Source organism: Lithobates pipiens, unplaced genomic scaffold, assembly GCF_037356315.1.
Source record: "Lithobates pipiens isolate NorthernLeopardFrog02 unplaced genomic scaffold, aLitPip1_a1.2 Scaffold_22, whole genome shotgun sequence".
Classification (NCBI taxonomy): Eukaryota; Metazoa; Chordata; class Amphibia; order Anura; family Ranidae; genus Lithobates; species Lithobates pipiens.
This window is the reverse complement of record NW_027507784.1, coordinates 243,271,505-243,297,766: the sequence shown is the minus strand read 5'-3', so window position 1 is coordinate 243,297,766 and position 26,262 is coordinate 243,271,505. Positions and strand designations below refer to the sequence as shown.

General features: G+C 44.6%; 1 protein-coding gene across 1 annotated transcript in view; it reads right to left on the bottom strand.

Annotated features, from left to right (window-relative positions):
• The window catches only part of LOC143924555 (multidrug resistance-associated protein 1-like), a 435,651-nt gene that overhangs the window by 53,612 nt on the left and 355,777 nt on the right, over positions 1–26,262 (bottom strand). Inside the window, exons 26-27 of the mRNA XM_077448932.1 lie at positions 23,378–23,504; positions 8,072–8,173 (exon numbers count right to left, since the gene is read on the bottom strand). Coding sequence (XP_077305058.1) covers positions 8,072–8,173; positions 23,378–23,504 — 229 coding nt within the window. The remainder of the gene's footprint in view (positions 1–8,071; positions 8,174–23,377; positions 23,505–26,262) is intronic.

The window sequence follows — 26,262 nt, the reverse complement described above, 5'->3', positions numbered from 1 at the left end:
TGTGACAACTTTTGCGCAAACCAATAAATATACAATTATTGACTTTTTTTTTACCAAAGACATGTGGCTGAATACATTTTGGCCTAAATGTATGACTAAAATTGAGTTTATTGGATTTTTCTAATAACAAGAAGTAGAAAATATCATTTTTTTTCAAAATTTGCGGTCTTTTTACGTTTATATCGCAAAAAATAAAAATCGCAGAGGCAATCAAATACCATCAAAATAAAGCTCTATTTGTGGGAAGAAAAGGACGCAAATTTTGTTTGGGTACAACATTGCATGACCGCGCAATTACCAGTTAAAGCAGCGCAGTGCCAAATTGTAAAAAGACCTCTGGTCATTTACCAGCAAAATGGTCCGGTCTGAAGGTGGTTAATGAGCTCACCAAAGGGAGCTAGTCCATCATGATGCAATTGAATGAAGAACCAAAGAGAGCTTTTCAAGAGCTAAAGGCAATATTTTGTAAGGGACCTGTGTTAACCATTCCCAAATTCAGTCAAGAATTTCAACAAACTGCTGATCCGATGTTGGCTTGGGAGCAGTCTTGTCCTGGGAAATTTGTATGTGGGAAGATATGGTGCATGTGACCAACACACTGGAGAGAGATGGCTTGGAGGGGTCTGGGTGAGGCGGTGGAGTGGTTCCACAACACTGTAGTGCAGCACCTCTCAAAAGACTGAAGATTCTCTACGGTAATAGAAAAGGACAGCAGAGGGCGCATTGGAGTGTGGCAATATAAGAATAGGATTTTGTACTCACCGTGAAATCCTTTTCTCTGAAGTTCATTGATGGACACAGCACCTTTAATCCTGACCTTAAGGTTATAGCGCCACCTTTAGGAGAGGACTAGGCAGAACACATAGCAAAGCTGTACAGTACTGCCCAGGGGGAGGTCCTACTGGCTATAACCCCTCACTCTGCTACCAGCAGCTCAGTTCATCAAAAAGCAGTACAAACATAAATAGGAGGAGTGGGTACTGTGTCCATCAATGAACTTCAGAGAAAAGGATTTTACGGTGAGTACAAAAATCCTATTTTCTCTTGTGTTCATTGACAGACACAACACCTTTAATCTTGACCTTAGGGACGTCCCTAAGTAGTGTCAAAGAGAGGGGTGGGAACAGAAAGAAAATAAACTCCACCCATAACAAAAATAACTCCTCAACAGAGGCCTTACAACCTTAGACGGCCACCTGCAAAACCTTGTGGCCAAAGCATGCATTCGAAGATACACTCACATCAACCTTGTAAAATTTTGTTTAAGTGTGAATGGACAACCAGGTCGCCGCCTTACACACCTGGGAACCGGATGCTTGATGTCAGAAAGCCCAGGAGGCACCAATTGCCCTGGTAGAATGTGCTGTGACAGGAAAGGGGGGCGCCCGCTCCTATATGGCATAAGCCTGAACCATGATCTGTCTGATCCACCGAGAAATGGTGGATGATGAGACCACCAGGCCCTTCTTCGGACCAGCCACCGATACAAACAGGGAGTCCGAACTCGGAAAAGGAGCTGTAGCAGACAGATACACCCGCAGAGCCCAAACCACATCCAAAGAATGTAAAGCAACCTCTTTGGGATGTGACGGCTGAGGACATAAAGGACATAAGCACAATGTCCTCATTTAGGTGAAAGGTCGAAACAACCTTTGGAAGAAACGAAGGCTGTGGGGGCGCAGCCCCGCTTAACCTTGTGGAGGATAAAGTAGGGGGACCTACATGACAAGGCCGCCAATCAGAAACCCGCCTTGCAAATGTAATAGCCACTAGAAAGACTACTTTCTGAGAGAGTGTCAATAAGGGAATCTCCCTAATGTTTTCAAACGGCGGTTTCTGAAGCACCGAGAGCACCAGAATCAAATCCCACGGAGGCAGCGGTGGTTGTAACGGAGGGGCCACATGTCGAACCCCCTGAACAAACATACTCACCAATGAGTGAGTCACCAAAGGTCGCTGAAAAAAGACAGCCAAAGCTGATATCTGCCCCTTAATGGTGCTTAATGCAAGTTTCTGATCCACTCCTCACAGCAAAAACAGCAGGATCCTGGAAACTGAATATGTACGTGGACACCACCCCATCTCCTCACACATGGAGACGTAGGCCTTCTACGTACGGTGATAAATCTTCTGAGACGAGGACTTCCGCGGCCTCAGCATAGTGGAGATTACCGAAGCTGACAGTCCTCGGTCCCTCAGCACCTGGCTTTCAACAGCCATGCCATTAAAACCAGTGATGGTAAAGCAGGATGAAGTATTGGACCTTGCAACAGAAGGTCCTCCCGCATCGGCAGCCGCCAAGGAACATCCCCCACCATTCGTACTATATCGACGTACCAAGGATGTCGAGGTCAATCTGGGGCAATCAGAATCACTGGAATCCCCTCGGCCTCCACTCTGTGTTTCCGACGCGGTAGGAGTCTGAGTGGGGGGGCATAAATCAACCGATAATGCCCCCACGGAGCCACCAATGTGCCTGACATGTCCGCCCAGGGATCTCTTGACCTGGTTACAAACCTCCGCACCTTTTGATTGAGCCAAGAGGCCAAGAGATCCACATCTGGCGTGCCCCACCTTAGGCAAATGAGCCGAAACACTTCCTGATGCAGCGACCATTCCCCTTGGTCCAGCAGCTGATCACTGGGGAAGTCCGCCCTGCCAGTTTTCTACGCCCAGAATGTATACGGCTGACAGAGCCGGCACACGCTGCTCTGCCCACTGTAGGATGCAACCGACCTCCAGCACTGCAGCTGAGCTCCTTGTCCCTCCTTGATGGTTGACATACGCCACCGCCATGGCATTGTCCAACTGGATCCTGACCAGACGCCCCTGTAGCCTCTGCAACGTGACGAGGCACCGCCTGATCGCTCCAGCATATTAATCGGCAGGCAGGATTCTTCCTGCATCCAGTGACCCTGGGCTGACTGTACACCCCAAATTCACCCCCAGCCAGTCAGGCTGGTATCTGTTGTGATCACCTTCCAATGAGGAGGAAGGAATGACTTTCTGGACCGAAGGGCCCGGAGAAATCAGCCACCAGAGAAGGGAATCCCTGACTAGCTGGCTCACCCAAATTTGACAATCCAGGGATGTCGGAGATTTATCCCATTTGGACAGGATCTCTTTCTGCAAGACTCTTGTTGGAATTGGGCATATGGTACCTCTCCGAAAGTGGCTACCATGAGACCCAGAACTCGCATGCAAAAACGCAGTGATGACCACCGGTGGGACATCAACAACTGCACCGCCGATTGAAGGGTCTTCAGCATGTCCGAAGGGAGAAAAACTCTCACCTCTGAGAAGTCCAGAATCAACCCCAGGTTTTCCAGGTGCTGAGTCAACACCAACACTGACTTCTGGAGGTTCAACACCCAACCAAACTCCCGGAGAGTCTGTATGGTGATCTCCACATCCTTCCTTAAATCTGAGGCAGAAGCTGCTCTCAAGAGGAGATCATCGAGGTAACCCACGATTGCGATACCTTGTTGTTTTAACAATGCCAGAATTGGGGTAGCACCTTGGTGAAGACCCTTGGCTTCGTTGCTAGGCCAAAGAGGAGAGCTACAAATTGGTAGTGCTCGGCCCCGACCGCAAATCGTAGAAACCTCTGATACCGGATGCATATGGGGACATGCAAGTATGCATCCTTGATGTCCAAAGACACTAAGAAATCCCCCTTATGGAGTGCGGTGACCACAGAACAAACCAATTCCATCCTGAACCTTTACACCTTCACAAAGCAGTTGAGGCCCTTGAGATCCAGGACCGGATGGACCCCTTCCTTCTTTGGGACTACAAAAAGATTGTAGTAGAATCTCTGAAACTTTTCTGGCATTGGAACAGGTACTATCACCCCGTGCAGCAGCAGGTCCTGTACTTCCCCAAACAGGGCCTCCTGACGGGCCGGCAGAAGATGAAGGTTGGAGGGAAAACATCTGTTTGGCAGACAAGAAAGAAACTATCTTGTAGCCTGACAAAACCAGTTCACAAACCCGCTGGTCGGAAAGGAGAGAGGTCCACCAGACTGCAAACTCTCAAAAGCGGCCCCCCACCTGAGAGTCGGGCGGGGGAAGACCTTCATGCGGCAACAGATTTGCTCGCAGGCTTGTTTGGTTTGTGAAACCAGGGACGTTTTTGTCCTTCCGAGGGTACCGTGTCCGACTGAGAACGCTTACCTGCCGACCCGGGTGGACAGAAAAGCCAGCGTGGCTCCTTACCCTTCCTGGACGTGGGAGCAAAGTATTCCTTCCCGCAGTAAAATTCTTAATAATGTCATCCAGCGAGGCTCCAAATAGCCTCTCACCTTGGAAGGGCAAATCCGCCAGTGCTTTCCTAGATGCCTGGTCCGCAGACCAGCACTTAAGCCAAATCAGGCGACGCAGCACCACTGCTGATACTGAGGCTCTAGAAAGCAAAGGGGCCATATCCAGGGCCGCCTCACAGACATACTTAAGGCCGTGCATCAACTGGTCTGCAAGTTCCATACAGACTGGGGAAACCTGTTTCTTCCCCAACTCGCGATGCAACAACTTAGCCCATTCAGTAAGCGTTTGTGACACCAAAGCCGTGGCTAACACCTCGCAATGCTGACCCCACCACCGTAAACATGCACTGGGCCACCGCCTCCTTCTGTCGGCAGGGTCCTTGAAAGCAGGGCACCCTTCCACTGGGATTGTGGTTACCTTATTTAGCGTGGATACCAGGGGGTCCATTTTTTCAGGAAACTCTCCTCAAAAGAGTAACGCTGCGGGCTTCCCCATTCCTTGTAAATTAACTTATCAAAATAAGTTAAATATGGAAACACTTTAGCAGTGCGGACCAGCTTGTGGGACCCAAGAGGGACCGACACCTCTGCAGATGCCCCCCCATATCCTCTATCTTTAGGGTATCCCACACTGCTGTGATAAGTGCTCCTACTAGCACTTTTTCCTGCGCTGAACCAGACACGGAGTCATCCTCACTGTCCAAACAGTCCGGGTCCGCATCCTCTGAAATGTCAGAACAGGGGCTGCCTGTCACAGTGGGACCCGAGTCTGAATCAGAGCTTTCCCCAGAAGACGGTGGGGGAGGGGGCATTTTTTACCCCCCTTGTGCCCACACGCCACTTGTACCCTGGCAACAAAAGATTCCAGACTGCCAACAGAGCATCCATAGGCACCGCAAGTGCAGGGGAACCGGTTGCTATAACAGGGATGTCTGGGGAAAAAGCGCCAGCTTCTGCCGCCATACTGACCCGCTCTCGCCTGTCACCCTTAGGCCCCTAAGGCAAGCTAAAAAAAATGCCCACCCTCCTACCTGCCACAGAGTGAGGGGGCCCCCCCACCGGACTCCCCACCCTGACCCAGGTACTGTGCTGTGCTGCTGCTGTCCGCTCTCCCCTCTGCCTGCCACGAGGTGTTCTGTGTCAGTTTCGCGCTGTTCCAGGGTTAACCAGTGCCCAGCGCTAGAGTAAAATAGATCTGAGGCTACTAAAAATGGACGCAGGCCTCCTCAGCAAAAGCATCCAAAACCGCCGGGAAAATAGCTGCAGGACTCCAGGAAAATGGCCACGGTTAAGCACATGGCTGTGGCTACAAGAAAGTGGCCGCGGCCACCGGAAAATTTCTGCGGTTCCCACGGCAGCCAGTCCCCACATGGCAGCACACAGACTCCAAAAATGGCATTAACACGGGGAAAAAACGAGAAGACCACCAAACCCCCAATGCAGCCCCCTACCAGGACCCAGAGACCCCCCCTGGCCAGGTATGTGCTCTGCACTCCCTATACCCAGTCACACAGCGGCCCCTTATGGGGAGGAGGGACAGGGACATGGAGAGAAGAAAGGGAGAGGAAGAGAATCAACCTCCCAGGGAATGCCCAGCTAATCCATCCTGCCGAAACAGGTGGAACCCTACTTACCCCTCCTGCAGGGACTGCTGGACGCATTGCACGGACAGACCCATCACTCGAGCAGTACGGGGTGGCTGTCTGCCACGGCGCACTGTGACATGGACAGCAGTAGCCCGTCATATGTGTGCCCCAGAGCATATAGCTCACATGCCGCCCCTGGACCAGACGGGGCATGTCGTGACTGACCCAGCGCATCGCTAAGGTCTGCACACGCTCAATGGCCAGGCTGGGGAGACTACCAGGATCTATATTATTCAGCCTGTCACCCAGCCCAGCTGTTGATTGTAGATCACAGGAATCAAAAAACAGCAGAAAAAGAAAAAATTCCAAGGACCATTGGTCCCCAGCGGGAGCCAGGTCCTTCTCCTAGACTAGGCAGAAAAAAACTGAGCTGCTGGTAGCAGAGTGAGGGGTTATAGCCAGTAGGACCGCCCACTGGGCGGTACTGTACAGCTTTGCTGTTTTTCTGTGTTCTGCCTAGTCCTCTCCTAAAGGTGGCGATATAACCCTAAGGTCAAAATTAAAGGTGATGTGTCCATCAATGAACAAAAGAGAAAACAAATTTATTCACATGACGATTGGCAACTTACAAAACAATGTAATCTCAGGCATATACATGTAGAAATGTCATTTAGGATCAGCATTTTTGGGGATGGACCTTCACAGTGTGAATAAATTAGTCTTTATACTGCTACACTTCCTGCTGTCCTTATTTATTGTCCTGGGAAATGAATAGGAAAGAACAACCATTAATATACCTTGCCTGGAAACTAACCCCTGCAAAGAGGAATGATTTAATGGTGGAAGTGAGTGACGGGCCACAAAGAGGGTACTAGAGTCATAGGGATAATACCTTCAGGGCAGACACTTCTGATTGATTACAGACCATTCTCTACTACAGTTGATGGCTCGGAACAAAAGGAACAATGCAAGGGTCACATGATGGTTTCATACTTCGTAAGACTTTAAATTAAGAGCTGTCTTTGCAGTTCATAGGGTTCATTAGTGTAATATTTAAAAAGATTATTTAAAATTGAATTTCAGGGGAAAACAAAAACCTTCCCTTGCAGTGGAGCTGTCTCTGCACTGTAAGGGTTAAAACATTAGTTTATGTCTGGAGGACCAGGAAAAACTAATTTCCTTACCTGATCTCCAGGCTATAAGATCAGTGCCTGCAACCTCCTCTGCCCAGTGTTCCCACAGTCACATGGCCTCTGATTTTGTCAAATACAATGCAGGCCCATAGACCAACACCAAGGGGTGATCCACAAGCCAGAGCATAGGGGAGAGCCAGCTGCCAGGGGAGTAGAGAACAGGTAAGTAAAATTGCTTTTTCAGGTACCCTTGACATAAGGAACATTTAACCCTTGCAGTGTGGGGACAGCCCTACTGCAAAGGAGGATTTACGTTTTCCCCAGAGATAGGCTTTAATTAAATGTTTTCGATTCAACCTCCTCACAATCTCTATGCAGAATTTCCCGATTCATTCATGTAACAAGTGTAGAGAGTTATCTGCTCACTCAGCTGTCAAAAGAAAACAAAAATGGGCAGCCTGCCAAGATTTTCACAACATTGTCTGCCGCTAGTATATAACTAAAAACATTGTAACTTTTTGTTCTTAGATAAAAGGAATGAACTTCTGTGTGTAGACGAGGGCAGTTTAACCATGTAAAAACAAAACCTTTTTTCTGACGCTTGTTTCTTAAGTTAAAATCTGTATTTTTTGCTAGAAAATTACTCAGAACCCCCAAACATTATACATATTTTTTTTTGGCACAGACCCTAGGGAATAAAATGGTGATTGTTGCAATATTTTATGTCACACGGTATTTACACAGCGGTCTTTCAAGCGCAATTTTTTTGGGAAAAATAAACTTCAATTGATTAAAAAAAAAAAATTAAACAGTAAAGTTATCCCAATTTTTTGGTATATTGTGAAAGATGATGTTACGCCATGGGAATCGTGAGAGAATCATGATCTTTATTATAACAAAAAATAAATAAAAATCTTCTCAGATTCTCATTTTAGCCAGAATCGTGCAGTTCTGGTACAATAGACTTCAGTCTTTACTGTCATCATAACTCTGTATGGAGTCTTTAAAAAGTGAAGTCTATGTTGTTAAAAAAAAGAAAAGAGTACAGACAATGAAATTGTAAATAAAGATTGTAAGTAGATAGTAACCTCAGGCTCCACATCACAATACTCCTTCACCCTTTCCACTGCAACAGAGTTCGTTTCCATGTCAGTGGCAATATGAACAGCTTCTTTTAAGACACCTGTCAACTTAAAAAAAATAAAGTAACATTTATTAACATGTACAGTAAAAATGAATCATTTTAAAGTTGAACTTTAGGATAAACAAATGATGTCTAAATACAATAGGCAATTGCATTCTGTGATCCTGGCCCCTCCCTCCTGTTCAGTGCCCCCACAGCAAGCAGCTTGCTATGGGGACACCCGGGCTGAGCCACAGCTCCCGGTGTCCATTCAGGCACGGAGCCCCGACCCAGCCCCACCCTCTCTCACCCCTGATTGGCTAGCTGACTTTGATTGACAGCAGTGGCAGAGAATGGCATGGCTGCTGTGCCTCAGCTAATCAGGTGGGAGAAGGACAGAGAGGGACCTCGGGTAAGTATTAGGGGGGCTGCCGGACCCAGAAGGCTTTTTATCTTAATGCATTAAGATAAAAAACCTTCTGCCTTTATAACCCCTTTAAATACTTGGTGTGCTTTGTGTATTTCTTCAAGTACTGTGCAGCAATCCAGTGTAAAAGTTTTCTTTTGTGCATGAGCTTCCTGTAATCAAGACCAGTCACTGCTATTGGTCTCGCATCTGCCACCTTGTAGTTTTTTGCAGGTAGCCTTTAGTAAGTGGACTCTCTAGGGCCACCCTTATAGGTCTGTTTTGTCTACTAGCTATGTGCAGCAGAGTGATTATCTCACTGCTACTTTTACAAGGCAATATTTGAGTTTTCAAATTGGGGCACATAAAATTAGTCTATATTCTTTGTGAGGAATATTAGTCATAACATTTTCATAAGACAAACAGAGAGAAAATAGTGCAATAACCTGCATTATCAACAACATGTGGGGAATATAAGAAAGAGACAATTTAATAATCACAAGGTAGCCACTTGGATGAGTATACTATAGATTGGGGTCTTCAAACTATGACCTCTTCAGTTGTTCAGCAAATACAATTCTCATCATGCCTAGTAATGTCCGTGAATGTCAAAGTTTTACAATGCCTCATGGGACGTTTAGTTCCATAACAGCTGGAGGGCCATAGTTTGGAGATCCCTGCCATAGGCAGGGCCGGTGCTAGACTATTTTGCACCCTAGGCAAGACCAGCTACTTGCGCCCCCCCCCCAAAAAAAATTCAAAAAGAAAAATGTGATGGCTTTGTGCAGTGTCATTAAATAATAGCACAATACACTCTTTGATCACAGATCCCAGTGTGTATTGTGTGACAATCTGTCACAATTTTTTTTTATAATGCCACTTTTTAATTACTTCACTGTGTGCCATTATAAAAAATATATTAGCGGCGGAACCCCAGGGCCCGATTGCAAGGGCGACCTGCGGTGGCCTGATCGTTCGGCCTGGATTAGGAGCATCATAGGCCTGGTGCTGAGGATTTTGGTGGGCCCTGGATTATGAAGCCCCTTGCCCTGTATGCTACATTCACATTTTCTCTACAGCCCCGCCTTAACCACCACTTGTGCCTAGGCATTCTTTCCATTACCACCCACTGCACCTGGGATCCCTTTCCTCATTATCTACTATGCCTGTAGCCTCCCTTGCCTGACCACCCACTGCACCTACAGCCCTCTTCCCTAACCACCCAACATGCCTGGGCCTCCCATCCCTCACTATCCACCATGCCTAGGTACACCTTCCCTTACCACCTACTGTGCCTGTAGCCCCCTTTATTGCAGAAATACTACAGGAGATGGTCAGAGACTGCAAAACATACTACAGGAGAGGGTCAGAGACTGCAGACATAGTACAGGAGATGATCAGAGATTGCAGACATACTACAGGAGATGGTCCGAGACTGCAGACATACTACAGGAGATGGTCAGAGAATGCAGACATACTACAGGAGATGGTCAGAGAATGCAGACATACTACAGGAGATGGTCAGAGACTGCAGACATGCTACAGGAGATGGTCAGAGACTGCAGACATGGTACAGGAGATGGTCAGAGACTGCAGACATACTACAGGAGATGGTCTGAGACTGCAGACATACTACAGGAGATGGTCAGAGACTGCAGACATACTACAGGAGATGGTCAGAGACTGCAGACATACTACAGGAGATGGTCAGAGACTGCAGACATACTACAGGAGATGGTCAGAGACTGCAGACATGGTACAGGAGATGGTCAGAGACTGCAGACATGGTACAGGAGATGGTCAGAGACTGCAGACATGGTACAGGAGATGGTCAGAGACTGCAGACATGGTACAGGAGATGGTCAGAGACTGCAGACATGGTACAGGAGATGGTCAGAGACTGCAGACATGGTACAGGAGATGGTCAGAGACTGCAGACATGGTACAGGAGGATGGTCAGAGACTGCAGACATGGTACAGGAGATGGTCAGAGACTGCAGACATACTACAGGAGATGGTCAGAGACTGCAGACATGGTACAGGAGATGGTCAGAGACTGCAGACACACTACAGGAGATGGTCACAGACTGCAGACATGGTACAGGAGATGGTCACAGACTGCAGACATGGTACAGGAGATGGTCACAGACTGCAGACATGGTACAGGAGATGGTCACAGACTGCAGACATGGTACAGGAGATGGTCACAGACTGCAGACATGGTACAGGAGATGGTCACAGACTGCAGACATGGTACAGGAGATGGTCAGAGACTGCAGACATGGTACAGGAGATGGTCAGAGACTGCAGACATGGTACAGGAGATGGTCACAGACTGCAGACATAGTACAGGAGAGGGTTAAAGACTGCAGACATAGTACAGGAGAGGGTTAAAGACTGCAGACATAGTACAGGAGAGGGTTAAAGACTGCAGACACAGTACAGGAGAGGGTTAAAGACTGCAGACACAGTACAGGAGAGGGTTAAAGACTGCAGACATAGTACAAGTGTGTCCTAGCAGTGTGGAAAAACATTGATCACTGCAAACAGGGGTTTACAAGATATAACTATTAGTGGCAAAAAAAAAACACATATTTTTAACAGTCATTTCTCAAGCACAGGAGGACAGTAAATAGTTAACATGTCTGTGAAGCTCCCAGCTTGACCAGCTAATTCCTTCAAAGATAACAAGGAAAGTTAGATAAATCAGGGATGGCTGACACCAACTAGGGCACAAATAACTATAGAAACAGCTTAAGTTTGAAGGTCTTGCAGAAGTCTAATCATCAGTCACTGTGCTGTGCAAATACAAACACAGATAAAAAGCCATGTGAGAAGATAGAGGGGAAGTCATCCTGATCATTGTCTAATCTACACACAGGACAGGAGAACACACCGATTATTACACTTCTGCATTAAAAGTGAGTGTGTGACATGATCATACCTTCTTCTTTCTCAGGTATGTCGGATCCTCTGCATCTCATCCTGCTCTGGTCACTGGCATCTTCTGATCAAATGTGGCGGGCTGGGCAATCTGATTGGCTAATGGGGTGGTGGGAGGCGGAGCAACGTAGAAGTCATGCCCTCCCACTCAGAAGAGCAGCGCTATTGGCTGCCTGACACACTGGTCTGTCCCTCTCCCTCCATCATGTGAAAGCCGTGGGATGGAGAGGGGGAAGCTGAACACCGCTCTGCTTAATAACACCCGCCCGCTGCACTGAGCGCCTTGCTGTCCCGGGGCCCCTCTATCAACAGCCCTGCTGGGAGCCTGGGGAGCGACAAGGAGGAAGAGATGAGGCAAGGGTCAGCAGCGCCCCTAGGTGGCAGTGCGCCCTAGGCGGCCGCCTAATCCGCCTAGTGGTTGCACCGGCCCTGGCCATAGGTCTTCGTGGTGGTGGCTCTCTACATGATCACTCTGCAGCATGAACAGGCTTAGGCTCCATGCACACTGGAGCTCATAAACTGCAGTTTATTGGAGTTTGAGCGTTTTTTTAAAAAGCCCATAAACTCCACTCTATGTTAGCGTATGTGTCCATGCACACATGGAAGTTTTTTAGCTTTAATGAGCAGTGGAGTTTATGGGCTTTTTTGTGAATGCCAGAAATTTACGTTCAAAGTGCCGTTTTTCACTGCCAAAAAACAACAAACGCCGATAAACGCTCATAAGCGCTTATAAGCACTCATAAACAGGCTTTAATTAGTGTTTGGCATTCTATTTTTTCAATGCATTGTGGGAGTTTGGAATGCACTGTGGGATTTTTGGAGTGTCCTCCTAACGTTAATAAACGCTCATAAATGCTAGTACAAAACGCTGTTAAAAGCATGTTTTTCAACCAGCGTTTTTTGCCAGCAATCTGGCATCCAGAAAAAGCTTTTTTGAGCTTCAGTGTGCATGGAGCCTTACAATTAAAGCAAACATTTCTTACAGCCTACTGTCATTCCGCTTCCTTCCATATAAAAGATTTGGGACATTTACTTCATACTAAAACAGATTACCTGGGAACCCACTCATTGGCTTTCCCTTGATGATAGAGCTCTATATTTCTCAATCTTCCCTGAAGTAGGATTGAATGCACCCAACCATTTTCTAGCCAACAATCCAGACATTAAAGACAAGCAAGCATGTTTCTCATAGACTGCACTAAACTTTAATTAAAACACATCCACTTCTGAACTCCCCTCCTCTTCCTCTCTTGTGGGCACCCACGTGACATCACTAGACACATCATCATCGATGTTCCCCTCCCCCCGCTATAATTAGAGATCTCGGAGTAGGCAGCAACACTGGGGACCAAGCTCCTCCTTGGGCTGATCTGGGTACTGTCGTCAGACTGCCGAGTGGCGGTTGTTGCTACCTCTTCTTCCTGATCCAATACCAAGAGTGGCTACGCATCGGCAATGTCTTGTGATGGATAGAAAAATAATTCCTGTGACTCAAGCGGAAGGTATATGGTGGTGGTGGTGTTGGTGGTGGTAGTGTCTTTGGGGGTGCACACAGCAGAGAGTGAAGAAGAGGGTGCAGATCGAGAGGATGAGGAGGGTGCAGAAGAGTAAGGCTGAGTGAGCCACTCAACCAAGTCTGGTGCGTCCTTTGATGTAATCGCACGCGCCTTCTGCAATTTGCCACTTTGGCTCAAGTCTGCTGCTTCTGCCCTACCCCTACCACCTGCCTCTTCCTCTGCCTGTCATTTTTTAAATGACCCTATGACAAAAGTCTCTAGAGAAGTGCAGTATGTATGTGGAAAGTATATTATAGGTGTACAAGCCTATATACTGTACACCTATAAAAGGACCTTTGTGGACCTAGTAGCTAGTGATTTGCAGACTGTCCCTGCTCAGAACACCAATTTGTTCCTCAGTCCCTACACTGATAAAAGACAGCTGCAGAATCAGGCAGCACTCAGCAGCACAGCAGTCAGCAGTCCACCTTAATATACTTTGTATATTTGAAAGAAAGTATATTATACGTGTACAACCCTATATACTGTACACCTATAAAAGGACCTTTGTGGACCTAGTAGCAAGTGATTTGCAGACTGTCCCTGCTCAGAACACCAATTTGTCCCTCAGTCCCTACACTGATAAAAGACAGCTGCAGAATCAGGCAGCACTCAGCAGCACAGCAGTCAGCAGTCCACCATAATATACTTTGTATATTTGAAAGAAAGTATATTATACGTGTACAACCCTATATACTGTAAACCTATAAAAGGACCTTTGTGGACCTAGTAGCAAGTGATTTGCAGACTGTCCCTGCTCAGAACTCCAAACTGTCCCTCAGTCCCTACACTGATAAAAGACAGCTGTATCAGTGCTAGAGCTGTGCTAATATTGGCTGGCAAAACATGTTGGGATATAACACCTACTGCTGACCATCTTTGCCCTTGTGAGACACCAGTGACCAGTAAAAATCTAATTGTATATGCTCTGTCAATTATTCTTATTGAACCCTTCTTTTTCTACTTTATGTAACAATAAAGAATCATAAAATGTTATTCTATATGTACATTTGATTATTTGAGCCCTGCTATAATTCCATCTCCCATAATCCTCCTCCTATTTTCATTTATTTTCACCACCGACTCTTTGGTTTAATGATAGGAATGGCACTTTTCAGTAAAAAAAAATAAAATAAAAAAAAATAAAAGAAAAAGGAAAGAAAATGTTTTACTTGCCAATTTTTTAAAGGCTAACATCAGTAAAATGAAAAAAATAAATAAAAATCTACCCTTGCAGTGCTCTTCATCCCACATACACACTGCATGGGTCAAATGCTTGTTGTATATAAGGGTATGGGAACAGGCAGCATTAATTAGGTTAGATTCACATCTATGCATGTTGTTTTAAATGTTTCTGCAGTGTTTTCATAAGTTATGTAACCAAGTTTTTACCGCCATTTGTGTCTTTTTTTTTTACATTCACTGTATATAGCTGGTTGCTAAGTCCTTAGCAATGGATGAGCCATCAGCTGCCAGTGGGTTTCCCCGCTAACAGCTGAATGTAAAAAATTCTGGTTAAAAAAATTGACTAATAAAACGGCGCTTCGGTCTGGTATGAATTTGGAGGGGTTACTCCCACGCCAAAATTGAAAACAAAATGGCGTGAGGCCGCTCCCCCAAATTTCATACCAGACCCTTATCTGAGCATGCAGCCCGGCAGGTCAGGAAAGGGAGGGGGACCTGCGCTAAAGCACCCCCATGTTGAGGGCATGCGGTCTGGTATGGTTCAGGAGTGGGGAGGTCGCTCGCTCGTCCTCTCCCTTTCCTGATCTGCTGGACTGCATGCTCGGATAACAGCTGACAGCTGATGACTCATCCGTTGCTAAGGATGTGGTGGCCAGCTTCCCAACCTACTCCTTAGAAACCAGCTATATACAGTAAATGTAAAGATAACATAAAAAAACACAAATCACAAAACTCAAATTGCGGCAAGAACGCAGTACTTGCGTTTTGGATGCGGGTCCATTGAAGTCTATTACATGCAAAACGCTGTATTTTGCGGGAAAAAAGTCCCTGGCCCTTTCCAAAAGTGCAGAGGCACAAAAATGCACTGATGTGAACGTGTTCTATAGGAACCCATGTTAACAAAAAAAATTACATGCATTTCTGCAAAATGCAAAAAGTATCAAAAAACACATTAGTGTGAATGGAGCCTTACTCTCTCCCCTGCTCCAGCATTGCCCTGTTCTCCCTGAAGCTCCAGACTGTGGTTTTTCACCAAGTGGTTTATCATCAAGTACAATGCAGGGCTATTAACCCTGTATTGTATTTGGTGGTGGCAATCGCTGAAGATTCCTGCTGAAGTGTGGAATAAGCAATTCTTCTTTAATCCAGTATCCCTAGAAATTACAGTCTTTTAACCTTTGCGGTGCAGGGAAGCCCCACTGCAAGGGTTGATTTTTTTTTCCAGATTTCTTTATGGGCTTTAAACACGGTCAAGACAGTTTTTCAAACAGAACCTTATCTAACAATTTACCAGTTGTTTGGAGCAACCACGTAGTTTATATAATCTTACATGCCCATGAGGGTTTTTATACATTAGAAGTGCAGTCAGAAAATGTTAGAGTCGATTCAGGGAGCAACGCAGGAACAAAAAATTACCCTTTGACCATGGTGTTCCCCACCACATTTCTACTGAACTTTAACTAAAATTTAACTTTACTATGACTATAAATAGTTTGTACAGGTTAAGCTGGTCAAAAACTATTTCCTTTACATAACCATGCAGCTGCTATGTGAGCTGTTGTAGCATTAGTTACATATGATATGATTCACTGTGTGTTCCAACAGCAGTATGGGCAACTCCCAGTCTTAACTAAATAGAGTTGGCCTGAATGAGTCTCCTCCATTCAGCAGAAGCCTTGTATTTTTATCATTTGCTTCCTCTGATTGGCCAAGATGGGGGGGGGGGGGGGTGAATGACATCACAATTTCCATCTTGGCCAATCAGAAGAAGCCTTGTATATACTGGTAAAATCACAATTCTTCTCCTGAATGTCCAACTATTTAGATTCAGCAGCATATTGAGTTGCATGTACTGCTACTCGCGGACGACCTCATACTGCATGTAGCTAATGCTACAACAGTATGTTACAATGTATACAGTGGCCACATGGCTATGTAAAGGAAATAGTTTGTTTGTTTACTCTAAAGCTGAACTCCAGGAAAACAAAAAAACAAAAAGTCTTTCCTTGCAGTGGGGCTGCGCCCACACTGCAAGCATCAATTGCTCATTTAGTCTAGGGGATGGTAAGAGTAGTTTTACTTACCTGATCCTCTGCTCCTCTAACAAAGAGCACTTCCCTCTGCTTCGACAGTGGACTTTCCCTCTGCGTCTTTACACTCAGTGCAGGGCCCTGATTTGGTCTTGATGAGGTCAAAGGACCTAAGATCGCCAGAGTGCAGGGAAGAAGAGGCTGCAGGGATCAGTCTAGCAAAGCAGAGGAGTCTGCAGGTATGAAGGATCAGGTAATTTCTCTAGGCAAAAATGAGCGGTCGCAGTCAACCCTTGCTGAGGGGCGCAGCTCCCCTGCAAGGCAAGACTTTTAGTTTGTCTGAGTTTAGCTTTAAACACAAGAAATGTACGGCAAGATAAAAAGCTTTTGGTATAGATGGAAAAATCTATACCCCAGTCTCCCTCTTTCAGAAAGATTCAGAAATTGATGCAACCAAGAGACTTACTGGTTTACAGGTTTAATACTCTGATGACCATGGGTCTAAATGAGAAACCATTTTATTTAAAATGACCCTGCATCTATTTTTATTTTTCATAATTTTCACATTCAGTCACGCACAAAAAAAGGAGGACACAGGTTTGCAGGGCAGTATAAACACCTGTAAATGCATTGGTGTGCACAGTCTATTGCATTAGGGTGTGCACCGCAAAGCTCAAACGCACATCTCAGTAGTTGTCTGTTCTGAGTGGCTTCATGATCATTCACAAACTGAAGCATGTAAACATACTTTGCTATGCTTCAGTTATAAATAAACACAGTGAGTGAGTGTGTTCACTGTGTTTATTTAGAAAAGGAAGGCACTGGTAAATTACATATTTACTAGCCCCTTCCACCACTTTCTATCCTGAAACATCCCCCACAGCAGCTGGAAGGAGAGGAAGCCAGGGCAGTGGGGGGATCGGCACCACACCTAGTGATTAGGGTGTGCCCAGGCACACCCCCTGCACACACCTATGTGTAAACGTGCAGACATGCATATGCTATTAAAAGAAATGTATGCATCTAAATGCTAAGTGCAAGTACTTTAAGTACATCTTGTACACAGGCTCTTCTGCTAGCTCTGCCAGCAAGAACCTGCAGTCAGTGCAGATAATACGCATGTGGCTGTATAAAAAAAAAAACCTAACCCATTGCTTAAGTCTATGAAGACTGTGTATATCTAGCTCCATCTATATTTTCTTTTTCATTTATTACTTCATTAATCAAGTGTTTGACCCCTTTCACAGTGACAGCACCGCTCGTATTAGGTGCTGTTTAAGCATTGCTTTTGTGACGCTTTTCGCTGCTGGTGGGGTGCTTTTAACCCCAAAAAGGGTTAAAAACTCCCGTTTTGTGGCGCTTTCAAAATGCTTTTAAGGTGCTTTCAAAGAGCTTCCCATTCATTACAATGGGCAGGGCATTTTGGGAGCACTAAATACAGCGCTCCCAACCCGACCCAAAGATGCTGCTTGCAGAATTTTTCAGAAAATCTGGCAAGCGCATCACCCCAGTGTGAAAAGTCACACTGGAATGAATCAAAGGCGGTTTTCAGAAGCTTTGTAGAGGCTATTTCTAGCACTAAAGCACCTGAAAACCACCCCAGTGTGAAAGGGGTCTTTATGATTTTATGTATTATTTTTGGCTTTGTAGAAGTTTTAGGACTTTTAGAAATGTCCCATTTTAATCATTTTTTTTCTATTAGTTATTCCTGATATTAAACTAGCAATTAATTCACGGATCATAGTTTATAAACAATTTATTAATTTAGTTTCAATTTAATGGCATATTTGTGTATCTGTTTAGATGTTATTCACAAACATTGCAGAGTTTTTATAGTTGCATCTTTTTTTACTTATACCTATTTTACCAATGTGGGGGTTGGGGTAGACGTGGAGTCACAAATACTCCTGCAGAGGCATCATCCTCTAAGTATATGCAACTAGGTTTAAAAAAAAGAGGTTTAGAACAGGGTGGGACTTTGATTGTGCCTCAGAGGAGTATAATAAAAAATGTACACATACTTGAATTTATGGAAAAATATACAAACTTTATTCATCTGCCATTGTAGTGTCACAGTTTGCTGCCTATCACAGGATGCTGCGGAAGTGACGTTATTGCGTACTGCGCATGCGCGATGCGTTCCAAACACTCGCGCCGTGCGTTCCAACATAGTTTCGGCAATACAGTTCAGCGACACCATCACATAATGTTACGGAAGTGACGTTACACACAACACAAACACTGGGCCGTTCGTTACAACACTAATACTTCCCTTGTTACCTAGTAGGTTTTGCATTGCTGGGACTTGTAGTGCCTATCCTGAGCTACATGCTTCAATGTTCAGTGTCCTCATCCCTATCCCCGAGCTTCAATGTTCACTGTCCTCATCCCTATCCGCAAGCTTCACTGTTCAGTGTCCTCATCCCTATCCCCCTGCTTCAATGTTCAGTGTCCTCATCCTTATCCCCGAGCTTCAATGTTCAGTGTCCTCATCCTTATCCCCGAGCTTCAATGTTCAGTGTCCTCATCCCTATCCCTGAGCTTCAATGTTCAGTGTCCTCATCCCTATCCCTGTGCTTCAATGTTCAGTGTCCTCATCCTTATCCCTGTGCTTCAATGTTCAGTGTCCTCATCCTTATCCCCGAGCTTCAATGTTCAGTGTCCTCATGCTTAGCCCCGAGCTTCAATGTTCAGTGTCCTCATCCCTATCCGCAAGCTTCAATGTTCAGTGTCCTCATCCCTATCCCCGAGCTTCAATGTTCAGTGTCCTCATCCTTATCCCCGAGCTTCAATGTTCAGTGTCCTCATGCTTATCCCCGAGCTTCAATGTTCAGTGTCCTCATGCTTATCCCCGAGCTTCAATGTTCAGTGTCCTCATCCCTATCCGCAAGCTTCAATGTTCAGTGTCCTCATCCCTATCCCCCTGCTTCAATGTTCAGTGTCCTCATCCCTATCCGCGAGCTTCAATGTTCAGTGTCCTCATCCTTATCCCCCTGCTTCGATGAGGACACTGAACATCAAAGCATGGGGATAAGGATGAGGACACTGAACATTGAAGCTCGCGGATAGGGATGAGGACACTGAACATTGAAGCAGGGGGATAGGGATGAGGACACTGAACATTGAAGCTCGGGATAAGGATGAGGACACTGAACATTGAAGCTTGCGGATAGGGATGAGGACACTGAACATTGAAGCAGGGGGATAGGGATGAGGACACTGAACATTGAAGCTCGGGATAAGGATGAGGACACTGAACATTGAAGCTTGCGGATAGGGATGAGGACACTGAACATTGAAGCTCGGGGATAAGCATGAGGACACTGAACATTGAAGCTCGGGGATAAGCATGAGGACACTGAACATTGAAGCTCGGGGATAAGCATGAGGACACTGAACATTGAAGCTCGGGGATAAGGATGAGGACACTGAACATTGAAGCTCGGGGATAAGCATGAGGACACTGAACATTGAAGCTCGGGGATAAGGATGAGGACACTGAACATTGAAGCTCGGGGATAGGGATGAGGACACTGAACATTGAAGCACGGGGATAAGGATGGACACTGAACATTGAAGCTGGGGGATAAGGATGGACACTGAACATTGAAGCTCGGGGATAAGGATGAGGACACTGAACATTGAAGCTCACGGATAGGGATGAGGACACTGAACATTGAAGCACGGGGATAAGGATGGACACTGAACATTGAAGCACGGGGATAAGGATGGACACTGAACATTGAAGCTGGGGGATAAGGATGGACACTGAACATTGAAGCACGGGGATAAGGATGGACACTGAACATTGAAGCACGGGGATAAGGATGGACACTGAACATTGAAGCACGGGGATAAGGATGGACACTGAACATTGAAGCTCGGGGATAAGCATGAGGACACTGAACATTGAAGCTCGGGGATAAGCATGAGGACACTGAACATTGAAGCTCGGGGATAAGGATGAGGACACTGAACATTGAAGCACGGGGATAAGGATGGACACTGAACATTGAAGCACGGGGATAAGGATGGACACTGAACATTGAAGCTGGGGGATAGGGATGAGGACAGTGAACATTGAAGCTCGGGGATAGGGATGAGGACACTGAACATTGAAGCATGTAGCTCAGGATAGGCACTACAAGTCCCAGCAATGCAAAACCTACTAGGTAACAAGGGAAGTATTAGTGTTGTAACGAACGGCCCAGTGTTTGTGTTGTATGTAACATCACTTCCGTAACATTATGTGATGGTGTCGCTGAACTGTATTGCCGAAACTATGTTGGAACGCACGGCGCGAGTGTTTGGAACGCATCGCGCATGCGCAGTACGCAATAACGTCACTTCCGCAGCATCCTGTGATAGGCAGCAAACTGTGACACTACACCATGCGGCAGTATCTTTTGAGAATAAACAAGTTAAAATGAGTTACAGTTTTTGAATTTTGAAGTCAGGGTGTGCCAGTCCCAGACAGAATAGAGAAGATATGGAATACGCGTTTCACGGACAGCTCCGCTTTGTCAGGGCCTTGAGAGTAGCAGCACAGTGGATATCACATGAATTCTAAAAATGTCAATGAACAATGTGTGAGTGACATGATTTAGCATACAGAATTACAAATAAATATAATTATTTATTTGTAATTGCAGAAGGTCGTTACGCACCTTTCTCAGTTTGTTTTAGCTACAAATTTTTGATTTCTCCTCTACCTCCAGGAGCAGAAAGACCTCTTCTTCATACATTTGCGGGACTTTATCTTTGGATATTACCCATTAATTTCACGCAGTTTGTCTTTTCTCATTTTGTTATCTATGTCACAGCCACTACCTGTGGGTACTCAGTTGTATGTTTAATCATCAATGGTCACAATACCATTGCATAAGTGCTCCACCTGCAAATATTGTGCACCTATACATTTCTTTTGTATTGCATTTTCCTTATAACATTTTATGTCTGCAGATTTGAACCCATTATATATGAGGTTGGGGGATAGGTTTTAAGATGTAGTCATAGATGGCATTGGCAGTGTGCATTATGTGTAAGTGTTCTAGAATCCACCTTGAGGGTGGCCTTCCATAGATTGATTTTCACTTCTTTTAGCTGCTGAATAAAATCAATTATACCATATGTAGGCATATTTTTAGACCTATACGTTTCAACTGGAGCACTGCTTCAGCCTCCTCCTGTCTGTAGTCTAAGAACTACCTACTTATCCTACAACTCCTGGGTCTCTCAGTCTAATGCTTTTCAGGTGAGAGCTATTAATTTGAACTTCTTGAAAACAGCTTAACATACTGAAAGAGATGTGTTTATTTTCATCACAATAGCCCCCACACATTTGTGATGCAACACAGAGAAATGCTTAGGCATGCACTGGATGCTATGTGACCTGGAACAAGGAGTTTCTAGTGCCTCTGATGAATTGAGACAAGTTAGGTGGATTAACTAATAGACACAGGGGAATCGATCAGCCATGACACTACAAACTGCAGTCACAACATCTGAGCCTAAAATTACAGGGTAAAACAGTATAACTACACTAATACCTAGTTAAAGCAACAAACATTTGAAAGTATACAATGCCTTTAAAAAACAGGAAAGCCTGTCTCTTCCAAAATTTTTCCTTCCATTCAGAATGAAACGGTTTCTGCAAATCACAGTGCCCACTGCATATACTGTACGCAGTTTCTGATTGGCAACCAGCACTGGCAAATCTGTGTATTTTGGTTTGAAGGATCTGTGTGTAGCTGCACAAGAATTCATTCAATCTTAAACAAGCCATATATTCACTACATAATCTTTCCCTAAATTTAGCCCTTGATGTACCGCCACTCTAGAGCAATACTTTTGAGGAAATTGGTGGATTGCTTGAGATAAATATATTTAAAATTCAAATTGAATCTGAATTCTGAAAGAAAAATATGAATGCATTTTCATTATATAGACTTTAAAGTAAAACTCCAGTAAAATGCAAACAGCTAAATACACACTTGCAGTACATCTGTTTTGCCAGCATAAGAATTTTAAGCCTTCACAGATAGCAATTTGTGATTTATACAACTCTGCTTCCCACAGCCAACATCAGTCTACCATCTCCTGAATCAATTTATTGCTAATTGTACAAAGGGAATGATGCCTATCCAATGAACACACTGGATGTGGAGAGGTTACACAGCAAGCTGAATTTTTTAACCAAGCAATAAGCATTTCACCTGCTTGGCTGAGCAGTACCATAGATATGCATACACATTTTAATCATAGGGAATGATTTATTAAAGGCAAAGGTATAGAGCAGGGAATGTACTGGAGGTTACCAGTATGCTGTCGCCTTAATGTTCAATGGGTGGGTTAGGGGGATTATTTTAATCCATTGTTCCTGACTAAGGAGGTCAAGGCTGGCTTTGTTGTCTAGAAGGGATGCCTGGATTTTAAGAGCAGCTGTATAGAATTACAAATCCTATAGACGCGGATACCCTTCCTAGTGTTTAGCTATGTATTTAGCTTTTTTTCTGAAATTTAAAGTTAACATAAATTACAATCATTGTATTGTATACCCACATTTAATGTACAGTAAGGCTGGATTCACACCTATGCATTTTTAGTGCTTTTTGCATTTCTCAGATTTGCACTACAGAGGGTGTTCCATAGGAAACCATGGTAAATGGACTGCAGTGCAAATCTACACAATACAAAATAGCACTAAAACTGCATAGATGTGAATCCAGCCTAAGGGCCAGTTCACACCAGATGCAGTTCTGTGCGCTTTTTTTCTGCACTAAAAATGAATGCCCTGTGTTTTCCATGTATTCCAATGGCTTTAGTTCATACCATGCCATCAGTTTCCGGTGCAGAAACTGACCAGAAACTTACTGCATGGTGTGAACTAGAGCCATTGGAATACATGGAAAACACTGTGCGTGCATTTTGTGCAGAAAAAAAGCACACAGAACTGAATGAAACTGTGTCTGGTGTGAACTAGCACTAAAGGTATTGGCAATTGCGTGAATTAAATAAAACTGATAAAACTTCTCGTTTTGCATGTAAGTCTTATATATGTATTCATTTTCTCCTGAATTTTAATGGTTATATATACATTATGTAAAGATTTTCTTTAATACTAGAGGCTATTTTCCTCTCTGGACACTTACCCTTAGAGAATTCACAACAGCAAGACCAACCAGGCCTGGGGAAATGCTCTCTTTGAACAAAACGCCTACAATGGCCACTGTAAAAACTATGAAATTACTAATGAGGTCACAGCGTATACTCAGCCACCTGTAAATTACAATGAAAACATAAATAACAAATCTGTTGTTTTAAAAGGAGCAATAAATTAATAAAGATTGTTAAGTAAAGTAAACCATCAAGAACTTGTCTTTAAATTCATGGTAGAAAAAGTTGAATTTTTGTACTTACTGTAAAATCCATTTCTTGGAGTCCATTGAAAGACGAATTTGGATATAGTTGAACTATACTGCTGCTTATTAGCAGATTAGACGCTAGCAAACAGAAAAATTGTAATCCAGCCCCAGGTATAACTCCTTCTCTACCCAGCAAACCTCAGTTTAATGGTAAAACAGTACAAGCAAGAGCAAAAAATGCAGAGGGGCAGGACCTGTATCCCTCAATGAACTCCAAGACTCCCATTTTATTTCACTTCTATTGAATGACAGAGGAATTCAGATACAGTAGGGATGTCCAAAATCAGTCCATCTGAAGGGTGGGCAACAGTCAGTGACAGACCTACAAAGAAGAGATTGGGACTAGCCGGAACCACCTGGCCAATTTCCAAAATAGATGAGGTGAAGCCACTGGAAAGACAGGTGAAGCTGCCAAAGTGAGACATCCAAAGAATGTTTGGTATCATCACAACACAGTAGCCCAGAAGGGTTGTGAAGAGACCCTTAAAACTCAAGGATTTAATTCCACAAAGTCAGCTTGACTGAAAGGGGTAGGGAGCACAGGAGACACTCCCACAAGGGTAGGCAAGAATAGAGTATATACCACAGGACCAGAATGCTACAAAGCACCCACCAGAAGAAATAATGAACAAAAATATCTATTTTACCACCTACTGTAGGTATGTCACCAGAGCCTGACAACAGTTTGGCAGAGTCCGCCTAACCCTGAGCACAGAACATGGGTCTGAAGCTGGGTATACATAGTTCGTTTTTCTTCTGTTTAACCATCAGGCTGAACTAAAAACTAAATTCCTGCATCCAGACAAGCAAGGTGGATGCAGGAACCCCCCCACTGTACTATTCTCACAGCTGGGATTCCCCACTTTCAGAATACATTGATCAGTGCTGCAGTTGATCTGCTGCAAGCCACCTATCAGAGAAAGTTTTCCAGCAAGACAATTTAACAGAAGTCGATCTACTGATCGGCTTTTGTAGAACTGGAAGGGCTGCATGCAGATCACAATTCAGCAGCCTGCCGCAAAGGCTGAAATGCAATCTATGTGTATCCAGCTTAGGAGTCCCCTGATTCTCCCTGATCAAACAAAGTATTCATAGCACTGTAGCGAGGAATAGGAAACTTAACCTCACTATTAAGAATTTTACCTGATTAAGGGAAATGCAAAGGAAGGCATCGGGGGAACCTTCCTCAAGAGGTTGTGGTTCAGACACAGAAGGAGGACCTATACCCAGGTTGTAAGACAAAGTCCTCTAGATGTACACTAACACCAACAGGAGGTATCTGCAGCAGAAACACAGCATGTTTCACCTGACAGCCTGACAGATCCCTCCTGCAGCAGATCATGAACACTCAGGTGCACAAACCTCTCCTTTTGGTATGGAGACTACCGAATCAGGGGAGCCATATTCAAATGCATTGTCTTTAGAGGAAAGAGTGCAGCCAAGAGTACTACTCTTATCCTCGTCCACCATAGAAGCCAGGCTACCTGTCCTGTTGCAAGGAAAACTCCCATTATTTTCCAAGGGCGGGGGCATTGCAACACCTAGATGATGGCCAGCAAAAAAGCTGATCCAAGAAAGGATCCCTTGACAAGAGAATATCTGTTCTGGATAGCAAGATGGAAGACCCGTGGATGGAAATACCCTGGCAAGTGGAATGCCATTCTGAGAGGGGATTCTCCCACTGCCCTACAAACCCCAAACAAGGGGATGGATTCAGTAGGGTGGAGGGCCAATGCTCTGAGAAGTAGGTGTACCCAAGAGACGCTTAGGGTCAAGGTCCTTATTTAGGTAGGGGCAGTGAAAGATTGTCTCAATCGACTTTGTTGGTTAGGGAGTCTCTCTAGGGAAGAGGGATGCTCAGGATTACAAAGCTTATATTGCTTGTAACAAGTCATCACAACTAAAGTACATGCTCCCTCCACTTCATGAAACAGGGGCCTACCCTAGCGATGGAGAGATCCTATTTGAAGGAATCCATCCATTCTGACGTTTGCCAGATTAAAGTAAACAAAAACATGGGCCAGGGGGTAAAATTAGTCAAGTTTAGGTAGAACAAACAGTTGAATTTCAAAAAGGTAATTATATCATCAACCAGTGTAATGGTACTCCAGATAAGGCAGGTCACTGGTGTATCTACAGTGGGAACAGACTCCCAAGTTCAATTTTAAAAGGGTAAAGTTCAAGCACATTCTCAGGTGGGGTCCAGGAACCTTCAGGGTACTTCCAGTCTGCATACAGAAATGCAGTGGGGGAGTCATTGCGGCTGCAGAAGCCTAAAAATACTCCAGCGATAAAGCAAGGACTCTTGATTAAAGTCACAGAGAAAATAATTCACTAATAAAAGAAAGGATAGCAAAAAGTAGGTCACACTTTTCTCATCCATCATCCTAGAAGACTAGCAAAAAAATTAGGTATGCTAGTTACAGGAAGAGTTATACAGGATTAGGAAGCAGCTTTTATGTTTGCCAGTGTCAATCGTTCTGTACCTGTATAACTTGACTATCTTTTTTCCTGTGTCACTCAACAAATGCAAAATGAGTTTGAAGATTATATATATATATATATAAATATTTATTGTTTTTAGTATTTATTTATTGCCTATATCCCTAGTT